General features: G+C 41.6%; 1 protein-coding gene across 2 annotated transcripts; it reads left to right on the forward strand.

Annotated features, from left to right (window-relative positions):
* Positions 1-10,068: 10,068 nt before the first annotated feature.
* On the forward strand, positions 10,069-13,033 carry LOC125770443 (uncharacterized). Of its 2 annotated transcripts, XM_049440074.1 has the most exons (3): positions 10,069-10,772; positions 10,857-11,462; positions 11,552-13,033. In XM_049440074.1, exons 1-3 carry the CDS (start codon positions 10,301-10,303, stop codon positions 12,433-12,435), a joined length of 1,962 nt encoding a protein of 653 aa, XP_049296031.1. In that variant the 5' UTR covers positions 10,069-10,300; the 3' UTR covers positions 12,436-13,033. The 2 variants fall into 2 exon arrangements, with proteins under 2 accessions (XP_049296031.1, XP_049296030.1); XM_049440073.1 differs by having other exon boundaries at positions 10,069-11,462.
* The last annotated feature ends 7,843 nt before the right edge of the window (positions 13,034-20,876 follow it).

Genomic DNA, 20,876 nt, shown 5'->3' on the forward strand with positions numbered 1-20,876 from the left:
CAATTGCAAATATAATTCATCAATTGTTTCGGGTTTTATGGCGATTTTTGTATACACATACACATTTTTGTATATACAGGTTTTTTAAAACCTTATTTCCCCTCACATTGCGAGCCATAAAACCATACCTTATTGGACAGATTGTACCTTTTAAGGTGAAAAATGAAAATCATTAATACGACGATTAAATTTCTATCAATTTACTGTGTTGTGCACGATGTCCCGTAAATGTAAACCGTTAAATTAAATATTTTTATTGGATTTCTCCAAAAAGCGGATATTGAAATGAGATACACTCACACATCTACTACCTGTGTTCCATATCACTCCATGTGGAGATCAATATCCACCACAATTGAAATTCTTATGTGACAAACCCAGCTAGGGGGAAAAAATCGTAATGAAATATTAAAAATTTATTTCCTTCCCATTTCCCGAATTCCACGCGAAAAAAATCCACAATATTGCTTCCCGTTTACTACGGGATTCAATTCGTATTCGGGGAACGCTTGGTTTTTTCCCCCATTTTTCACACAAAATTTCAATATCGTTCCATCGTTTGCCTTCTTTTACAAAAAAAAGATGGTGAAGTGTTTAATATGTTCCCGGACGACATTTATGAGTTGTATCCCACACTCGAACCACAGTCGATAGAGTTTTGTGGGGTGATATTTTGATTATGTATTGGAAAAAAAATTTACACACACACACAAAAAAACAATCATCAATAAATAATATTTTATTTGCTTCAAAAAAAATTAAAACATTCTTACTTACAAGAAAAGAATTTATTTGGTTTTGTTTGTTGTTTTTTTTTGGGGAAACTTTTTTAGATATACATTTTTACCTGACCTCAAGTGTTCTTGTTATAAAATTCTATAAAAAAACTTATTTGCTATAAAATATATTTCCTATTAGTAAATATTTGTGTCGGCAGCTTTAACGTTCGGTTCGTCATCCATCGAAACAGACGATTGTATCAATCGTTCCAACAGCAACGAAAGATTATCTCCAACCCCATAGGCTGGCAATTTTGCCAATTGGCGCGACATCCTTGTGACTGTTGCACACGTTGTTCTGGCCGTTTGTCCCTCGGACATCACCACCAGCTGTAGAACGATGGCAACGACCAAAAGAAACATTATACCACATCGAATTGTTCCCATTCTACTGGCACCAGTATTCCGAACGTCAGTTGGTAAAAGTTGCTGCTGCCACGGATGACAATGTTGCTATAATGGGGTAGAAGAACGAGCTTACGCGTTTCTCCTGCGCTGCGAGTGTCGTAATGAGAACCGTGACGAGTACGAGACAATATCCGTTGGTTTACTGTTTCTGGCTCGTAGCACCTCGAATGCTTGTTAGCTGGCAGTAAGCTCGTAGCAGCTCTTTTATAACAAGCCATCAATGCGACCTTCCAAACAAAAAAAAAAAGATTTCCCATTGCATCGATCGTAACTTGAGATTAAGATTGCATCATTTGGTCGCACCTGTCCCTATACACGACAAGAGGCAACCTTAGCCGTCCGATGGTAAAAGAGGTCACAGTTTCACAACACTACAACCGGTAACATCGGTACGGCCAAGAACTCCAGACATGATAACAAACGAAAAAGGTAAAAGCAAGCGTAGTTAAAGTGATAACAATCGTGGTTGAAAACACTGTTGTTTGCATTTAGTAGCGAAGACATAAAAGCATTAATTTGTATGTTAATTATTATTGTTTAAGTGCTTCTATTTGCTGCATTTTTTATTGTTGCTTATTTTTATAGTTGCTCATTTGCTGCATTTTTAAGCAATTTAAATTTGTTTAATTTAGTTTTACTTTTTTGAAACTTTTATTTTTGCTTTCGCATAAATTTAATTATTTTGTAATTTCCAATTCTTAATTAATTCCTTTCTATCTGCACCTTCAAGAAACGAAGCACTCAAAATACATCACCGTTTCTAAGCATTCCGAAGGAAATTACAAAACTACAAGAAAACAATTACTGATCGCCATCTGGAGATTGAAACAAACAAAGTGTTCCAAATCGCTCAAACGGCCATTTACTAATTATCGTTCTGCTGCTATAAAAAAAACAAACTTGTAAGAAATTTCCTTATCGTTGTGAGCTGTGAAAAACAACAAGTTAGGTAACAAAAGAAAAGAAAAAAACACACACACACCAACGACCCACTTCGTCAAGGTGCTCCAGTACCATTCTTTGTGCCTGACAACCATCATTAAATTACTTGACTTTTGTTACAAGCTGTTTTTTTTTCTTCTACCATTCCTTACCATTCCACCGCCGTACCATAGAAAATCCTTTTTCCTTGGAGAAATCAAGACTTTAGGGTTCATGGGTCTGATTTAAAGCGTGCGAAGAAACAGTGTCAGCGAACAAATCACGCACATCCGTTGTGAAACCCATTGCGCGCTTGGAGGTTTGCTTGGAACGCGCGCGGTGGACAACACACAGCGTTTACTGGACCGATCCTCGAGGGTCTCTCGAGCGAATGCCGGCGATGCGAAGGAACTTTACCAAACACCCCCGCCCCCCAAAACTTCATTTTCATCGCCTGCCATCGTGGCAGTTGGCAAACTGTTAATCATTCCGATCGTCGTGGAAGCGAGCGGACAGAAGACACGCGAATTGTGTTTGTCGCGCGGGCTAGAAGCCACGCGCGATTGCCATGCTTTCGTTGATTGATGATGCGATTGAAGCGCACAAAAGAGCATAATAATAAAACATAAAAACCGTTGTCGCTACTACGTAAGCTTTTACTAGCGCGTGGTATGCAGCGAAGAAAAAAAAAGGGGCAGGACAGCAATTAGAACAATTCCTAATTGGAAATTGATTGCTTCATCAGTAAGGGAGGAAGGAAAAATAGCAGAACCCAAGCGGCATGTTACGATAGAACGCGTTTGCTACCCCGAAAACGCAACACCACGTATCGGAAGGTTTCTTTCAAGACATTCTGTGATTCTTTTGTTGTACAATTTTGTTCCGCTTCGCCAACCGGAAACCGGGGGAAAAAGCAGTAAAGACTCTTATTGAGGGAACGGTTTTTTGATGGTACAATGCGAACAAATAGCCTTTTGTGCTTTGGTGTGGAAATGGCAAACATTTTTACGTGTTAATTTTATAAAGCGGGGGGCTATTGGTGGTGCGAGCTTTTGGTTTTTTTTTTGGAGTGTGCCTGATGTCTCTCTTTGTACCCTTTTGAGGAGTTTAAAGAGTGGAATATTAAAATGGCCTTTTTTAAATGAGTTAATGTGGGTTGAAAATTTTGTAAAATTGGGTTAAATATTTCTAACAGTTTTTCCAAATATTGCATCAAAAAGAAGAAAAAAGGTATTAAAAACTCTCCATAACGTGCAATGAGTAGAAAAATTTCAGTCAGAATTCGTTGTTGACCTGGATGATAGGTTTACCGGAAGATAGCAGGATAAAGTAATAATTTCAAAAGAAAAGGTAATCTATAAATAAATATAGAATTTTAATCAGTCGCAAGTCAGAGGCCTTCTCGCTATGGGCTCAATGTTTTCATGGTAACTCTTAACTGATCAGTGATCATCTAGGATTGTCTAAACTAGTGATGGGCAGGTCGACTCGAACCTACCGGGTCGAAGCCATCCATAAGCGACCCGAACCGGTTCGAGTCGACCCGTAGATACAAATAGGTTCAGTAGGTGCAAGGTTCTTATCCGTGGGTGCAACGATTTTGAGTAAGACTCGGGTCGAAGTAGGTTCAGTAGGTCCAGTAGGTGCAAGTTACCATAAGCGACTCCGACTTGTGGATGCAATGAGTTCGGGTTGGAACTACTGAACCTTCTTTGATTTACGGATCGGTTCGAACCCGCTGTACGGATCGGAGTCGATTCCAATTCTGCTGCAACCCGGCTCCATGTCGAGCCATGAAATGAATCGCATGACCCATCACTAATCTAAACCCGAAAAATTCCAAGGCTCTTCAAGGAGATGGACTAACTTATCTACTCTCCATTCTAGCTCAAGAATAAACCTTCTATAACGATGGTCCATGGGAATAAACCATGTGTTCGCGCGCTACTCACGGAACGCTTTATTGCGAGAAAATTTAACTATTTTTCGTTACGTGAATTTGCAGTTCTTTCTCCTACGTTGTGTAGTAATCTTGTAACCCACTAGAAATTTCTCGTCCTACGAATCCTGTTCACGGCACCAATTGTATTAATCCAACTAGATTTTAGACTCTCCTACGTAGTAAATGTTCGAGAAAAAACATGTACAGCACGATTTTGGCATCATATTTGTAGAAAATTAATAGTAAGGTCGCTACATTAAAGAGTTGTAAAAGTTATATTATATTTAGAAGTTGATCTCATTACCGTGTAATGAATTAAACATAACAGAATGACATCCGCATGAACAAACGAGGTTTAGTTGGTCCTAAATGGTCATGAAAAAGAGGTCAGAATATTGGAATTGTAAACGAGTGCATTCGACTTCGAGAGAACTCCAGCAGCTGACCAAAACCACGAAACCATTTCGAGCATCCATACGAATTATAATTAATTTCGTTTATAATACTGTTTGATAATTTAATGCCCAAAAATATATGACAGTTTCCAGCTGTATTCATGTTTTCCACGAATTGCCATTTTCATAATCGTAAAGGCAGTTTTCGGATATTTGCATTTTGTACCTGTGGAAAATAAATCAGGAAATGGTGACCAATTTTAATTAAATCAGTGCTAGCAAACCACTATTTACAGATACTAGCTTTTATTCAGTATTTTCCTGGAAAGAAAATTTAATATGATCTCATTACGTTAAGCTATATTTACGGCTGTACGTGATAACATTTTGCAACGTTTTCGTAGAATTTGATAATGAGTGAAAAAGAGCATCGTAATTAAAGGTTTAGTTTCATTAAATATTTTTAGAAGTATTTCCAAGTATTTTTATTCACCTAACATCTGATACCCCATACATGGATTGCAGCAACTAGTAGATTTATTTTCTACTGCTTTACTTCGTTTCAAATATGTCAAATATAATTTGGACCCGATCGAATGTTGCATTTATTATAACTTTAAAACCTCCATCAGAACGACCAAATGCAATAGAGTGCAAATTTAATCCCATTTTCTTAACCATCAATTTTCCTTTACTTTCAATACGATTCAATACCGTTCACAAGTTGCATTCGGTAACGATATATCTTACCTTGCAGTTCATCTTACCGCGGCCAATTGATTTTATAACGTTTTTTTACATCTTTTTTCCATACGAAAACTTGAACGCGTGGTGTAGCACCGGTGTAGTATGGCAATAAAAATAACATAAAATATCAAACTCTCCAAAATGGGGGGACTGTGTGAAAAGAAAGGGTGGCAAGTTTTTTTTTCGCTCCCACCTATCCAACAACATACACACGTACAAAACTCCTTCCTTTTTTTTGGTGTGTGCATGTTAAAATTCATGGGCAAAAGTTGCATTTTAAGTTTGTTGCAAGCTTCGATGAAAGGACGTCGCCGTCGGTACGAAATCCTAGCGAAATGTGCATGTTGCGACAAATGCGAAGAACGCCCAGCAGAACGAAATCTCGAAAGAAAGCGTTTATATGCCATTTTTTTTGGGGGCTGGTGTATAATAACGAACAAAAATCATGGCCCATGAAAATGTCGACTACCGTGGTGCTAGGATAGTGATAAGAAAAAGCGGGGAAAAGAATAATTTCCACCCACTTCTGTGAGGGGGAAAAAACGGGCAGGAAAATCCAGTTTATTCAAATACAAAGCTGACACAAGTTTTGCTGCTAGTGAGTTTTATTTTTAGCATAAATTTCGCTTCTCGATTTTTTTTGTTGTTGTTGGAAATGGTAATTGTAGTTTTATTCTGCTCCGCTAGGCACGTAAAATTGAGCCCAACAGCCATGGATGCAAACTATTTAATCCCTTTTAAAATAAATTTAAAATAGAGTCAAATAACTCATGATCAAACCTTTATAAGAGATTTGTTACATATTTTTACTGAGTACATGTTTTTTATTCCCCTTTTAACATGAGAAGAAAAAAGCGACTTGTGTCGCATTTTGTCAGTCTGTCTACAACCATCCGCTCCCCCCAAAACCGGGGGGAGGAACAGTAAGAAACCGCTGCAACAGCGAACCTACGAACCAGGTTGTGGTGCCATAATTTTAAAAGTCAACTCAGCAGAAAACCAAAAACCCCCATCGGGCGAAAAACCCACCCGACCGAAAGGCTGCAGCGGAGCAAGTGAAGCGGAATGAAAATTGAATCAAAATTTGTTCTCCTCAAAGGAACACGAGTTTTCGCCACTATATTTTCGTCTCGCTTCCAAAATATTCCCCCCCCAAAATCGTGCCTTTAGATGAAGCGTGAAAAAGCTCTTAGTTCTGCTAATAAATTTTATGAATTTATCCTCCCTTTTTTGACCTCTTTCCCGTCGCGTAAATTGCTAAAACCTCTCACACGATGCATGGGGACCGTTTTCTTCTAAACGGGTTTGTACCGCCACAGTTAAAGGTAACAAGACCTTCGCCATAATTCAATCTGCATTTTGTACCAGAGGGTACACAACGTATGGTACGCAACATGATGAAAGCTGGAACGTTCTTGACACCTTCAAGCAGAAGACCAATGAAAAAAACGGTGGTGGGGGGGGGGGGGGGAAGGGGGTAATTCTTTACTGTCCATAAAAACGCGCCAAGTCTGCTCCATGCTGTGTGAGAAAAAGGCGCAACTCGTTATCATTCACGGAATCGTAAGAAAACGTGTCACGGTGGGAAGGAGCTTTCGGTTCTCCACAGGGAATCCAGCGAAATTACGTTTACGAAATGTGTGTGTGTGTGTGTGTGTGTGTGTGTGTAAAGGGGTAAATTGAGGACGAAGAAAACATGTCATGTAAGCATAAATGAGTTCATAATTTGTTATCTCATTTCGCTAAGCTCGTGAAACGTGCCATATTTATTCACTTTCCAAGATCGATATTTCTTGCCTCTCAGTATCTTAAAATTTTGAGATCGTCTGAAGTGATGTTAACAGTTTTGTTCATGATTTTTGTAGCTTACATTTTTTTGTAAAATACATAACTTTTTTTTATCCTTAAAGCAATTGCTTGCTGCTAACAAATCGGCTTAGTTCGCAGCAGCTTAACCTCGTGCCGTATCGCATCAATCAAAAATGTCCATAAAAGCGTCATGCTTATCAGTAATTACCCAGCGTCAGCGTCGTGCTTTCCCGTTCGTTGCTAGATTAGGTCAATGGTCGTACTGGGTCACGGAACTGAAAATAGCACCGAAATGGAAAAACGATTTACGCTGCTGGTGACGATTCGATTGACTAATAAATCTTCAAACCCAAACGTTTCTTCTCCATGGTCGGTGGGGGGGGGGCATCCCCAATATTGGGATGAGAAAGTTGCAACCAACTTTCAACTCAAACATTCGTTTCGTTTCAATCTCGTTCAGCATGTACTGAATTTTTGCTTCAGAAGGTTGTTCCAAAATCTTTCGAAAGACTAACAACCGAAATCGTTATAACTTGCTCCTTGTTCATGAAGATTTGAATGTTTGAAGATTTATACTCACTTACCAGTCGATAGCGTTCGGTAGCCGGAAGTAGTTAAAGTTTGTCGTGCTTGGAAATAAAAATTTATCATCATTATACTCTGGACATGACGGAACGATTTTCCGCACTAATTCCATTTTCCCTTTTTTCTCCCAAAAGAGAATAAGCACCAAGCACAAGAAAGTGGAAAGCTTTTTTGAATGCTGGTTCGTCGTCCGGGGGGGAAAAAAACATTTCGGTCTCAAGAGTACTATTCGTCTCATTTGAAATTCATCATAGTTTCAATTGGTTTTTTTTTCTTCTCAAAGAAAATCTCAAATCATTGTGATCCTATGGGTGCCATAATACGTTCAAAGTTATCGATCACAATAGACGTACGTACCGTAGCTTCTTTTTGTCCCTTGTTATGTGATGGCTTTAATCCAAACATCGAACTGCAGATAGAGTAAAATGATGTTTTGTCACCATGCATACAAACAATGGATCAACATACATTTGCTTCTGTTTTTGTGCCTTGCTTTCAATCTTGAATGAATAACGTAACAACGTAGCGTGTCTCATTTGCATAGCGTAAGTAGTATGGAATTGTTGAGCATGAGTTGTATATGAGTAACAAGAACAGTCAAATAATGCTTTATTTCACTTAAAGAGAAAACACAATGCTTCGATGTCAACTTCTGATGTAATGTAAACGAAGCGAATGTTCATGTTTTGTCACAAAACACATACCTACTATCGCTGCACCCAGGTCATCCATATTGAACAAGATAATATTGTATTAAAAATGAAACACGGCACCAGTATTTCTTGTCAACGTTCTAACAGATATGCCGTTTAACATGGCCGGTCTTATGCATATTAGATGATAAACCATGTTCGATCCTACCGAAACACACAACCGGAAGATGAAACGAAATTCAATTCCACCAGCTCATACACCGGGTGAAGGGTGAAAATCCTTCGGCAAACTACCCCCCCAAAAAAAAATCGAAAAGAAGTAACAACCATCCGAACCAGATCACGTTTGCAAGCTATCGACGAAATGTGTTACACCAGCAAGCACGAAGGCACTTGGTGGAAGTGATCCGGACAACATACCTGAAGCGACACAGTGTGGCAACAATAAATTGCTTCGTTTGAACTGAAATCGTAATGAAAACGTAATAAAATATGTAAGTCCCCCAGTTCCCCAGTCCCGGCACAGTTTGCCATTTGCCAGAATCATCAATGATAAATGGCATTTGTGGGGTTGGTGCTGCTGTGTACACTGTCAGCTGATTCGAAAGATAGAATTGGCACTCGAGATGCGATCGGAAAAAGGTGCGTCACCCGGGTAAAGGGGAAAAGTTGTCTGCAATGAATTTTCAATGCCGAAGTGATTGGCGCTAGGTATTAGAGTAAAAGTTTCCTGGCAGAACTTTCTACTGGATATTCATTTTTAATCGTGTACAAATGTTTCACATTTTTAATGCATATTTTTATATTAATAGAATAATTAACTCATATACCCCCCCGGGGGGATGGAATTTCAAATTGAGGATCATTAATATTCAATATGCGAAAAAATAAAATAGTCTTAAAAAATTTAATGGAAATTTAATCAATGATAAAGATAGAACAATAAACCGAATTGATCGTGCGATAAGTTGATCTCTCTCTGTTTTGTGCTTTCTTTTTTTAAACGCTCACACAAACACCACATGTTGTTCTTTGGAAAAACGCACCACCTGGTCCAATTTGAAACGCAACAAATACAATGCATGTCCCCCACTGTTCAGCCTGAAGCCTTCTAAGGTCCGAATATGCTGGGTGAATATAAATCAGCCATCGTACCGAAAACCGGCCCTACCCCGCTCAATTCGCATCCGCGTGTCTATCGATACAGATTAAAGAACGCCAGAGCTAGTTGCTGGCTACCGTTGGCGCACTAACAATCATCCCAAAAATCTATCACACTAAAAAAAAGGGCGCGAAGCAGAATAACATTGCAGGAAAAATAGAGTACACCCCAGTTTCGGAATGCACACACACACACACACCTACATATTTCATGCAAGTTTTCATTTGAATGGAAATGCAATAAATATTAGACAGCGAGTGAGCGAGTATCCGTATTGCAAGTGCGAACCGGCCCCTCGATCAGTAAAGGCCGGTGGAATGCCAGTGAGATATGTAGCCGGTCTCGAATTTCTAACCGAAAACATGGTTCACAAACTTCAAACATGAAATACTTTTTTTCTCCCTCGCCCCCCAAAAAAGGCGCGCCATTTTGTAGCAGTAGTGATAGTGGCTTGTTCCACCGTTTTGTTTCTGTCCATGCTTGGTTTGCAAAAGCGAAAAGCGTGAAAATGGGAAAAATCTCCCGATCCGAATGATCGGCCCACACAAATTAAATGAATTTGGGGGGGGGGGGGGGGGGGGGCAGGTTAGTGGGGTTTTTTGGTGCTGTTGCTCAACCAATTTCAAACACTGTGTTCGAATATTGGAGAACCACTTTATTCAAATTGTTGCATCCAATTTTTCTCAATTGGAGGAAAAAAAGGTAAATAAAAACCGAACACAATGGTTAGGTAATTTATCCATTTCCAATTCCAGTTAAAGGATACGTAGTAGACCTTGGAGCAGTGAGATATCGACACATGATATTTGTTAGCGTGAAGCGACTTCAAATTAAGCTTTAGTAGGCTTTGTCGAGAGTTCTGGATAATTGTCAGTAGTGGTGATCATTTCCACACCAAAATGATACCAATTTTGCGAGTGACGTCCATCGTCTGGATCTTGCTATTGATTGTGTCAACTCAACACGTTAGCTTTCTCAAGACAAGTGGTGAAACTTTAACTTCAACTAGTTCTGGTTACGTTTTAAACCAAGAAATGAACATCCAGCAATCTAGTATTACCAGCTTCCAATGGTGCACAAACCCCCAAGAAGCCGTTTCAAGAAAACAACCCCAATTACCGGCACACAGACAAAGGACCGGTAGTAAATTGATAGAGTGCTACTTTGAAGGCTCTTCTGTGCAATCATTTAACCGCAAACAGGTCGACATGCAATCTGCTTCGGACGTCGTACTTCACCAAGGTTCACTCAGCACTTCTATCCCCGCATGTACACTTTCGTATCAATCAGCGCAATGCGATGCGCTAGAACTGATGCCGGTAAGAAACGAACAGCCCGGTAATGATGGAAGAAAGTTTCCTGGAATTAATGGTGAGTGTTTTGTAGCGCTGCTGTACCAGGACGGTATGTATCGATGTACCGGTTGCTACCAAATTGGACTCCGTTTCACTGCAGGAACGTTCGACAGGAGAATGAACTCCCGTGACCGAGCGGCGTCATCGTTGAAGTTGTGGATTTGTGACATGAAATGGTGTACCGAGTGCGCTTTCCGGGCAATGCAGTCGGTAAACGATGCACACCGTGCCGAAGGGCCTGACCAAAGTGTAGCCGAGACGATTGCCAGTCCCACAAATAGAGGCGGATTGCGTGGTATTGCGCACCTGTCTCGAGAAACAGAACCAGCGCAAAACTTGAAAAAGCTTCAAAACCACTTCAACACACAGATAGGAACCGCTTACGTTTTCATCTTGTCCACCGAACAACCCAAGATTCATGCAACAGATGGACAACGATACGGCGAAGTGTCCTCGTGGGAATCGCCCGAAGGATATTGGTTTCGGACCAAGCGAATTGATAAACGGAAACAATCTGAAGCCGTGTCTGATAGCAACTTTTTGGACAATTTTGATGCGATGGCCGTGTGGAACATGTGTCACATGCCTGAGATGAAGCTGTGCACGGTAAATACCCTCGAGAGTCATCCGAACCGTATAATGGATGTGGTATTGTCAACGAACGATAGTATTCGTATCAACGGAACGGATCACACGTCAATGGAAGGTTAAGATTTTTTTCCCTCAATCCCAAATGACACCAACCCATTTATGATCCCGTTCCCTTTTTTTTGGTTGGTGATTCTTTTTCTCCAGAGTATGTACTCTACAATTGTAGCGTAGGTGCTTCGAGCCTAGGGGAACGTATCGTTGGTGGAAGAAATGCCGACATGGACGATGCTCCGTTTCTCGTATCGTTAAGAAATCTTTACCACGAGCATCGATATGGCTTTGGCAGTGGGTTAGTTTGCGGTGGGTCACTGATTAGTGCCGACCGCGTACTGACCGCAGCGCACTGTTTTACGACGAAAGCGTCCAACATGGGTGTAGTGGCCGGTATACTGAATCGGTTCGATCGATCCGAACGTATGCAGCAGCGTCGGGTATTCCGATACCTGGCCCATCCGTACTGGAACTCAAGGACAATGTACGGCGATATCGGGCTCATATCGTTGCGAGCCCCGTTCCACTTCAGTGTTCCCTTTAGCTCCGGCAATTTAATGCCGATTGAGCTGACAGCCCAAAGACCGAACACAGGTGAGCGCTGTACCATCTACGGTTGGGGGCAAACGCAAGAAGGTCGAAACCAATTCAAGCCCGTCTGTCTCCAGAAGGCTGATGTAACCGTGCTGGAGCTGGAGCGGTGCAATCGTTCCCTGAGCAGGGTTATAAACGTTCCGGACGGTTCGTTCTGTGCCGGTAGCTTCGCTGGTGGAGTCGACTCCTGTCAGGGCGATTCCGGTGGTCCGCTGGTCTGTGGCGGTGCACTTTATGGAGTCGTTAGTTTCGGTTGGGGCTGCGGGAGATCTCATTTTCCCGGCGTCTATACCGATGTGTTCGTGCATCGCCGCTGGATTGAAGCATCGATGGACAGCGATCCGCGTACGTGGAACGGTGCCGTACTAGCGTACGGGAGTTACCCGGGATGGCGTACTGTTCTGGGTGTAATAATAATGTTTAGCACCGTACTGCTGTCGTAAAACGTCTAACCGGTGCGGGTGTCGAGTCCATTTTCTTCGAATTGAGTGTTTGAGGGCGGCGTATAGAGCGTATAAGGAACTGTCAATTATTCCGCCGAGAGTTAAACATCCACCCCGGGTAACACCGAGAAAATGGTCAGTAAAGTGTGATGATTCACAAATGGTGTATTTCGGTTGCAATACTTCAATGTACGTTAATATTTTGACACAGCGCAATCATTATGTGCAAGAGTCAGGTATTTATTTCTTTTGAAACGGAAGGAAAAAAACCGAAAATGTCCCTTCGAGTGAGGAAATAGCATACGATGGAGATGAAATTTTAGAACCCACAATAACCTGGCTAATGATATTTATAGTCTAATTCCATATCGGTGTGGCAAAGGGATACCACCTTACCTGACCATCACACCAACTTTAACTATTCCACTTAATTAGTTTTAGTTTTACGAGCCCAACCACCCATGATATAAGCATGACTGTGAACGGTGGCCATGAGGGTAGTTGTTATGGGACCAAGCAAAACTAACCTACAGCGTGTACATTGTCACTGGTAGTTACAGTAGTTTGCATCGGTCGTTTGATGCCACGGGCCGGTTAGTATGCTTCAGGTGCAGCCGGTTCCTGGTGCGGAACGATACTGTGTGCATCGGATACCAGTGTTTCGGTGGTTTAGCACCTTCAAACAATGGCGACTAGTGGTGCCTGTTAGTTCAGCTGCACAAAACGATGTTTGCTGCGCGTTGTAAGTAGTATCTGCCCAAGGAAAGAAGAACCGGTAAATGGGGAAAGGTAACTTGCAAATGGGAATGTCCTATCCAGTTCGTCCGACTCAGCGAATCAAACTTAACCAACCAACATGGCTACTGCATCATATTTCCTTATGCTGGTTGAACATGTACCGGAGCACTAACCACACTCAAATATAAAGAATATTTCTTACTCCCTATCTCCCTTTCTCTCTCTCTTTCTCGCTCTCTATATCTCTCCTTTCCCTGCTCGCAAAAGCTTTTCCAACGATGGTAGATGACGGTTTGATCATGCATATTTTATTCACATCTCCTCCACATTTTCTCATTTTCGCCCACTGCTTGTGAAGTCTACGATTTCATCATACCGGTTCCGCCCTTCCTAACAAAAGCATGAAAAAAAGTACCCCTCTGGCCATCTGGTGATGATGGTGATGATGATGAGCAACGATTTGTGGCCACCGCTGGGTTAGTAGCAATAGGGATTTACCAATGGAGATGAATTTTTCTTTCCCATGGCTCGCAAATATCAGGGCAGCTCGTCTGTTAACGGCAATTGCTTGCGTCTGGGTCACCGAATATAATTTATGCTAAAGAGTCCACCATCAATGGAAATGGTCTTCTCTTAGAGATTCCTTTAACCATTCGGTAAAACTACACAACTTTTTGATTAGCTTCATAACTTGCATTTTCTTGGTGGTTCGCGCCTGGGAGTTTCGATTTGAGTGTTGATTGAAGTTAAGATCTTGATGTGGAGCTTATTTCTAGAAACACTTGAGTTAGACAACTGTATTCCAGAAAAAGAAGCAGCATCTTGAATGGAAAAATAGCTAAACAATTTAAATCTTAACATGTACCTATCTTGAATAGGATGAAGCTTTTGCCAAATATTGATATCATAAGTCTATGGAAAGCGCAACCATTGAAATGAGTCATCTATCTTCAACGAAGCGCAAAAAAACCAACATTGAGGTTCTTAATCCTGTTGAACATGACATTTTCCGTACATTACTTTACTCCATGTAAGAAAAATAAATAAATCTTCTCTTCTATTACGATTTAGGCGCGCTTGGATGTTGTTGAACTGTCGCTGTGGAGATCACAAGAGGTGGTAAATTCTTCCTCCATCAGCAGCACGTGACACAAGCTTCGTATGAATTCTCATCACCCAAGTACTTGTGTAGCCTTAACGAGAGTAAATGCCATCGAGTGAAGGATGCTTCGGTGAGCGTGGTGGGGTAGGTCAATAGAGAAGTCAATTTGAAGGATTATGTGAGCTACCGTTTTTGTCGCGTTTTGTTGTTTTGACACGCTCTCGCCAAAGAGGGATCGACACTCCTGGAGGATCCCACCAAACATCAAAGAATCCTGAGGCGAAGGCACGCCGTGATTCTTGTTTGTTTTGCATTTTCAAGGACAACCAAAGCGGCCCGCTCAAATATTCCACCAGTGCGTGGTAAGGTAAATTTGTTCGATAAATCTAAGATCCTTGAGGATCCTAGTGGGAGTTGGGGTGAAGGAGGTTGGGGAACCAACACGTACTGGGTTGCGGCTGGGTGACAATTTGTTGCTCCTTTGAGAAGGTATCTGGAATGGGAGGAAGCATTTTCAAACAACCACTTTATGGTACGAACACAATTTAAAAGCTTTGCTCCTTTTGTGTTGGAACTGGAGTGTTTGTTTGAGTTTGGACTTTCTTTTGCATTTGTGCTTCTTGCTACAGGGAGGAAAAAACACAGAAAAGAGCAATTTACAGCCAAGTGTGCGGAGTTTGGTCTGAGTAAGCAGAAATAAAATAAACGAGTGCAAACGAGTAGACACAAGCCACGGTCGGTGGAATGGAATTCAATTTTGAGAAACAAATCACACTTCCGGTCGAGTTCGATACTTAACCGCTTTCGCGTCCACCGTCGACTGACTTGCCAAGGATGGCAAGGGCTGTGAGGGGGAAAAACCCATTTCCATTCGACTGTTGAAGGGAAATTCTTTGTGTGGTTGGAAGGTTCGTTTTTTTTTTTGCTTGCTATCGAAGTTTCCTTTTTGATCTTTTCATTACTTTTTTGCACAAAGTAACGTGGAAAGCTTTATTTTATTACCTTCTGGTTACGTATAGTGAAGCGAAAGCTTTCATTTCAAGCTCCATGTGAGTGAAGAGGAAAAAAGAAAACAGAACGCACGCGAACATTTTCCTTGGAATGTTTTCCACCTCCTTCTGGCCGCCCCTTTCCATCCCTTATCCTATCGCTAATGTGTGAGCACGATCAAGAACGACCCATTGGTGGTGGCGCCAGCATATCGGCAAGAAATCAACCATAGCGAAGGTTTCTCCAAATGCAAAAAAAACCGGGCAGAAAAGGATCGAAACCAAAGCCCAAAAGGGAAGGTGAACCGTGCGCAAATAACCTGTGAATGTCGGTGATGGGAGGGCGCCAAGTATGCAGGAAAAGAAAAGCAGCGAAATGAAAATTGAATTTCTTCACGTAGTTCGTTTGCTTTCCTTTCGGGCTGCTGCTAACTGCAGGCGGAACTGGTGGACGTGAAAAGCCAACAGGCGTACGCGCTGTTCGCTACGGACACATTCCCGCACGTTGCAGAACCCGGAACGGTTAGTTATTCTACGCTTTCATTTCGTTTGCTTCGTTTGCAGTTTGCACAATTCATTACGCCTTTCCCCTGCACGGTGTACACGGATTGCTTTCTTATGGTTTACCTCGGGAATGAGTTTACTTGTCCTTCCGTGCCTTTTTTTTGGGAGGTTTTTTTTCCTGTGGGCACGGTGGGTAAAAGATGGTCAAATGGTTTACATTTTTAACTGGCTAATAGTTGATTATGGTTAGATTTGAATGGAAATTATAATAATATTATTTTTCCTCATAAACCTACACCGAAGGATACGTACTAATGTGCCTTATCTAATGCTTAATATTCGAATTCGAGTTTCCAAAATTGAAGTCCAGGTTTTTCCATAGTCCGAGTGAGTATTTTTCTTTGCTTCGTTTTGTTTCGTTTTATACCCTCAACCTGTGTACCTGATACATCCATTAAAATTTTGCAAGATGAAAGGTTATTTTTCAATGTTTAATGAGAAAGAAAATTGTACACTCGAAATGTAAATACCATTTCGTGTGTGCGTGTTTACTCGCATTGTCACACATGAATGGGTTCCGGCTTGTTTGATAGGAAGTTTCATTTCCAATAGAAAAAATGATTTATTTCCTCCCAATCAGAAGCGCATTTTCGTTACGTCCCCTTGTGTCCTTTTGCATTGCGTCGATAACTTTCACCCTAGGTGGGGCTTTATTAGTGTCACAGTGAATGGGTCCACAAATTGCACCAGCATCCGAGTCATAGTGTCACGAGAGAAAGAAGAGATACATTGTACGAAGAAGGACCGGAAAAGTTTTTCCCCCAGCACCCCCATTCCAGTACCATATTGGCCACCCATGGGAAAATGAATGTGTGTCCCTGCAGGCATCGAACCAGCGGACAAATAAAATGGATGGTGACAGAATGTTGTTGTAGCACCGTGAGACAGAGCATTCAGGATATCAGGCAAACAAATATCCGGCTAATTCCGGTTACGTGAACCGGTCACATGGATTGGAGGTCACGCCGAGCAGTGGGCTGGATATCATCAGCGTTCTGGTTTCTGGTAGGAAGGTTTTAATTCAAGATTTTTATTTCGCTTTTGTAAGCGTTAGATAAAGGTTTCCCTTTAATGGTAGAAGTATAAAAAAGGACATGGAAGAGGTAGTAGAATTTCAAAACTATACAAGCAACAACCACTGTCGGCTGTTCAACGCAAACATGCCGCGACTGCAAGGGAGAATATTTCCATCAGTGCGCAATAGAAACAATTTGTTGCGGATTTTTCATTACTCTTGTTGTGCAAGAAACAGCAAATCGGGCAAAAAACCTTCAACGGATGTCCCCGGAGGGCAAAATAAACACAAGCACAAAACGCACCGAGTAATCGAACACCAAACAGTATAGCGGATGGTACGCTTCCGAGTTATCGGAGGTTTTGAAACGGCTTGATATAACGTCCTGACAGGGGGAAGGCCAAAGCATTCCAAGCATAAAGGAAGAAGCAACCGAAAAGGGATCACGTCGTCGCTGTCATCGTTCTCGACGGTCTGTGTGTAGCTTTTCCCTCTTTCCCTTTCAAAGTTCGATTGTCTGCGTCTTGGCAAACTCCTTCGAGACAAGCATTGCAGTACAAGTGGGCACCGTGTAGTGGGCACGTGTACAGGCACGTGTAGAGCAGATTTTTGTTTTTTCGCTGCTCTTCTTCTTCTTCTCCGCCGTACAGGGAAAAAAGTATGCCTGACTGCAGGACGGTCGGCCAAACCACAGCGCACGAACGAACAATGCGCAATCATCACGGATTTCGCTTCGGTTTTTCGCCATTTTGCCCTGGTGTTGCTCTTCATTTTCTCCAACAAACCATGCGAATGATTCGCTTAGTCGCCACATGGAGTGGACTTTCGGTGTTGCGTGCGTTGTGTAGCGTAGAGGTTTGTGCTTGATGTGGCATTAGTTTGCTGTGTGGTTTTTTTGTATTCCCTTCTTTCGCGCTTGGTTTCGCGTTAAAGCTCATGCTAATTTATTACGCTATGCTACTAATGCCGGGGAAGCACCATACTGTAGCGATGAGTGAGCAGATTCACGAATCAGCTGGACGGTTGCTGTGGGAGATAAATTGCTCGAGAAGAGTAATGATGGCTGTAGATGATGCTTGACGAATGAGGGCGCTTATTGTAAGCTAATCGATAGCTGTAATGAGATTTTTGTTTCGTTTTGCTTTCATGTGGAAGTAAATAAATAAACCGATTCTCCGGTGGAGACCGGTACGGCATCAAGAATGAGATAAAATTTCCATAAGCAAATCCTTTGTTTGACTTGCCGGCAAAGTTAGCGTACGGAACAAAGTTTCTACCTTGAGGGTAGAACCAGCCCAAAACCACAAAAAAAACCCTTACCGCTGACTAACAAATCCCTCCCGAACGTGTGGTTCGTTCTGCTGTAATCTTCACGTGCGCTCACAATCAACCATCGTGTACCGGGCGACCATTCATTTAATTGATGAAAGACCAAGGATAAGAGTGGAATGCTTCCTTACTTTCTAAGCCATCCAGACAAACCGCACTTGTTTAACACTAATCCGGTGCGATGAAGTACTTGCCACAAGAAGCGAAAGTTACTGAGAAGTTTTCTGGGTGATAGTCATAGTGGAGGTAAGGTTGATACTAGTTATGTATGTTTACGTACCGTTGGCTTTTCGTGCCCGCCTCACTGTGATCTGAAATGGGAAAATCAATACGGAGTGTTATTACTTATATGCTGCACATTGATAAAAGATATTGCATATTGTAGAAAGCACACGATGGCTTAAAACTTATAAATAGAGGGGGCAAATAACAAACCTTCTTCTTCGACGCACAATCATAACCACCGGACAGTAGCTATATCCAACAGCGTAAAACCACTAAGAAAATCGTCCGAAATCTGCGAAATTGCACATGGCCCCGGGACCAGGATGTTTGGAACATCTTGTTCAATAATTTCCGAATTCTCGCGATCACTGATTTTCCGCGCGTGAACTTTCGATCGACTCAAGCTGCCCGGTGTTCGCGTACGAAGCAAGCGAATCATGCATTCTGCTTGTTTGATAACACCATGGCAAAGGGAAACAAAGAGTTTGATAACACCATGGCAAAGGGTCCGATGATTTGTGATTGCAGATCACCTGTACCGGAGATCGTGCGGATCGGGATTACACCTGCAGCTGTTGTAAACAATTTTTGTTATGACATTCTGTAATGGCGGATGGATCTCACAAGTACTACACTCTGGGTCGTAAACCGATACGCGATCGGTTTCATTAAGTTTAAGTTGACAGTGATTGAGCTGCAGGAGTGCTCAAAACTTATAAATTATCCACCAGCGGTAATTATTTAGTCGCCTACAAGACGCGAAAGAAAACAATTCGAAATCCGCAAGATTGTTCAGTTTGTTATTGCCCCAAAGTTTCCGTTACGAGTTCCTTTGTTGTCATATTTACACTCCCTACCGAGGGTTCATTTTGGAAGCATTAGGAGAAAAATATACTTCCAGTGAGTTCCTGTGTTGCACTCCAAGTAAATGAGGAGAAATCAATGCTGAGAAGCGATATGTATGTAGAGAACAGTGAGAAGAATGTTTATTTAGAGAAGATTATGAAAAAGAGTTTGCAATAACGTTTGGACGGTTACTTTCTAAAACAAAGAGTGCTCACAGAGGTCGCTACTGTTACTCACAGATGGCGGTTGAGGGTTAAACAATCGGAAAGCTATTGGGAATACTAAATTCAATATTGTTCGCGCCTTACACGTAGGCAATTCGCTTGACAAGGATTTGTGAAGAATGAATTATACTAAAATGAATTATAGGATTAAGACTCAATTGTAAATTAGAGCTAGAAATAAAATTACTCTCAAACAAACCTTCCACGAGTGCAAACGCAACGTTATCGAGAGAAAAATCGTACAAATATGTTTTTTATTATACCATTCTATCACAACTTTTAATTTCAAGTAAAGATTACTTGTCCTCGAGACTCGGTAGCGTATATGGTAGCGACGAAGTGGTAAAAATAATAAATAATAGTAAACCTAATAAACCAAAACTGACCGGCATGGCCGTAGGATATTCGCAAGCCAAGAAAAGAGAGAGAGAGATAGATAGAGAGAGAGAGAGAGAGATCTTGTTAAAATGCTGTAACTTTGAACTGTTTCAAATCATCATTAAAGCAACAACTGTTTGATATAAACCTATACGAGAATGAATTGATTTCGAGTCTGGTCTTGGATAGAAGCAAAAAATCGCTCCCGATGAATCAATTTCACGCTACGTTAGGTCGTGTTTTACAGTAAATTGGAACGCTTTTCACATTATCGCTTATCTGGTTGACTGCATGTCCACCAGCAGTCCACCGTCTGTTTGCTAGGCGGTTCATAAATATCAAGCGTGCTCTTCCTGCCCTACGAATTTCCCACCTCCCTTCCAAGATACGACACAAGGATTGGTGAAGATGCCTGACTGGACTGTTACGAGATTTACCTTTCAACAGGCAACCAGTTCGAAAGTCGCTGAAAAGTTTCTGAATCAACAATCTGCAAGGAGCATTGTTTTCGTGCTTTTTTTCCAAACGTATCACACAATATGAAATTGGACAAAAGCAACTCCCAAAAAAGAAAACGGAGAATACCCGTAATCCTGGTTCTGCAATGCCACTGCTGGAACGTGTCCAATACCTGTTGCTGTTTCTTGCAGGCAAAAGAAAAATCCGCCTGAACCGGAATTTTCTCAGAAGCCATCATTTCGGGAGAAATCCCGGGAATGCTACTGCTGTATGGAAGGAACTCTTTTGTTACTTAAACTTTCTGCATTCCATTCAAGTTTTGCAGTGGAAATGAAGGACCATTGGCGGTGAAGCATAAGCGCAACACACCAAATGGAGTACAACTCCCACGGGAACGCGATGCTTTTCACGATCGTTGGAAAGTATGTTTATCATAACTTATACCCCTACTGTTGCAGAACGGTTTTTTTTGCAGGGAACTATGTGGTACGGAAAATGGGTGGGAAAGGACGAAAGGTAGACGAAAAATTTATAACTCAATTCGTTTCCCTCACGAAAGTTGCCGGGACGTG

This window comes from Anopheles funestus, chromosome 3RL, assembly GCF_943734845.2.
Source record: "Anopheles funestus chromosome 3RL, idAnoFuneDA-416_04, whole genome shotgun sequence".
NCBI classification, from domain to species: domain Eukaryota; kingdom Metazoa; phylum Arthropoda; class Insecta; order Diptera; family Culicidae; genus Anopheles; species Anopheles funestus.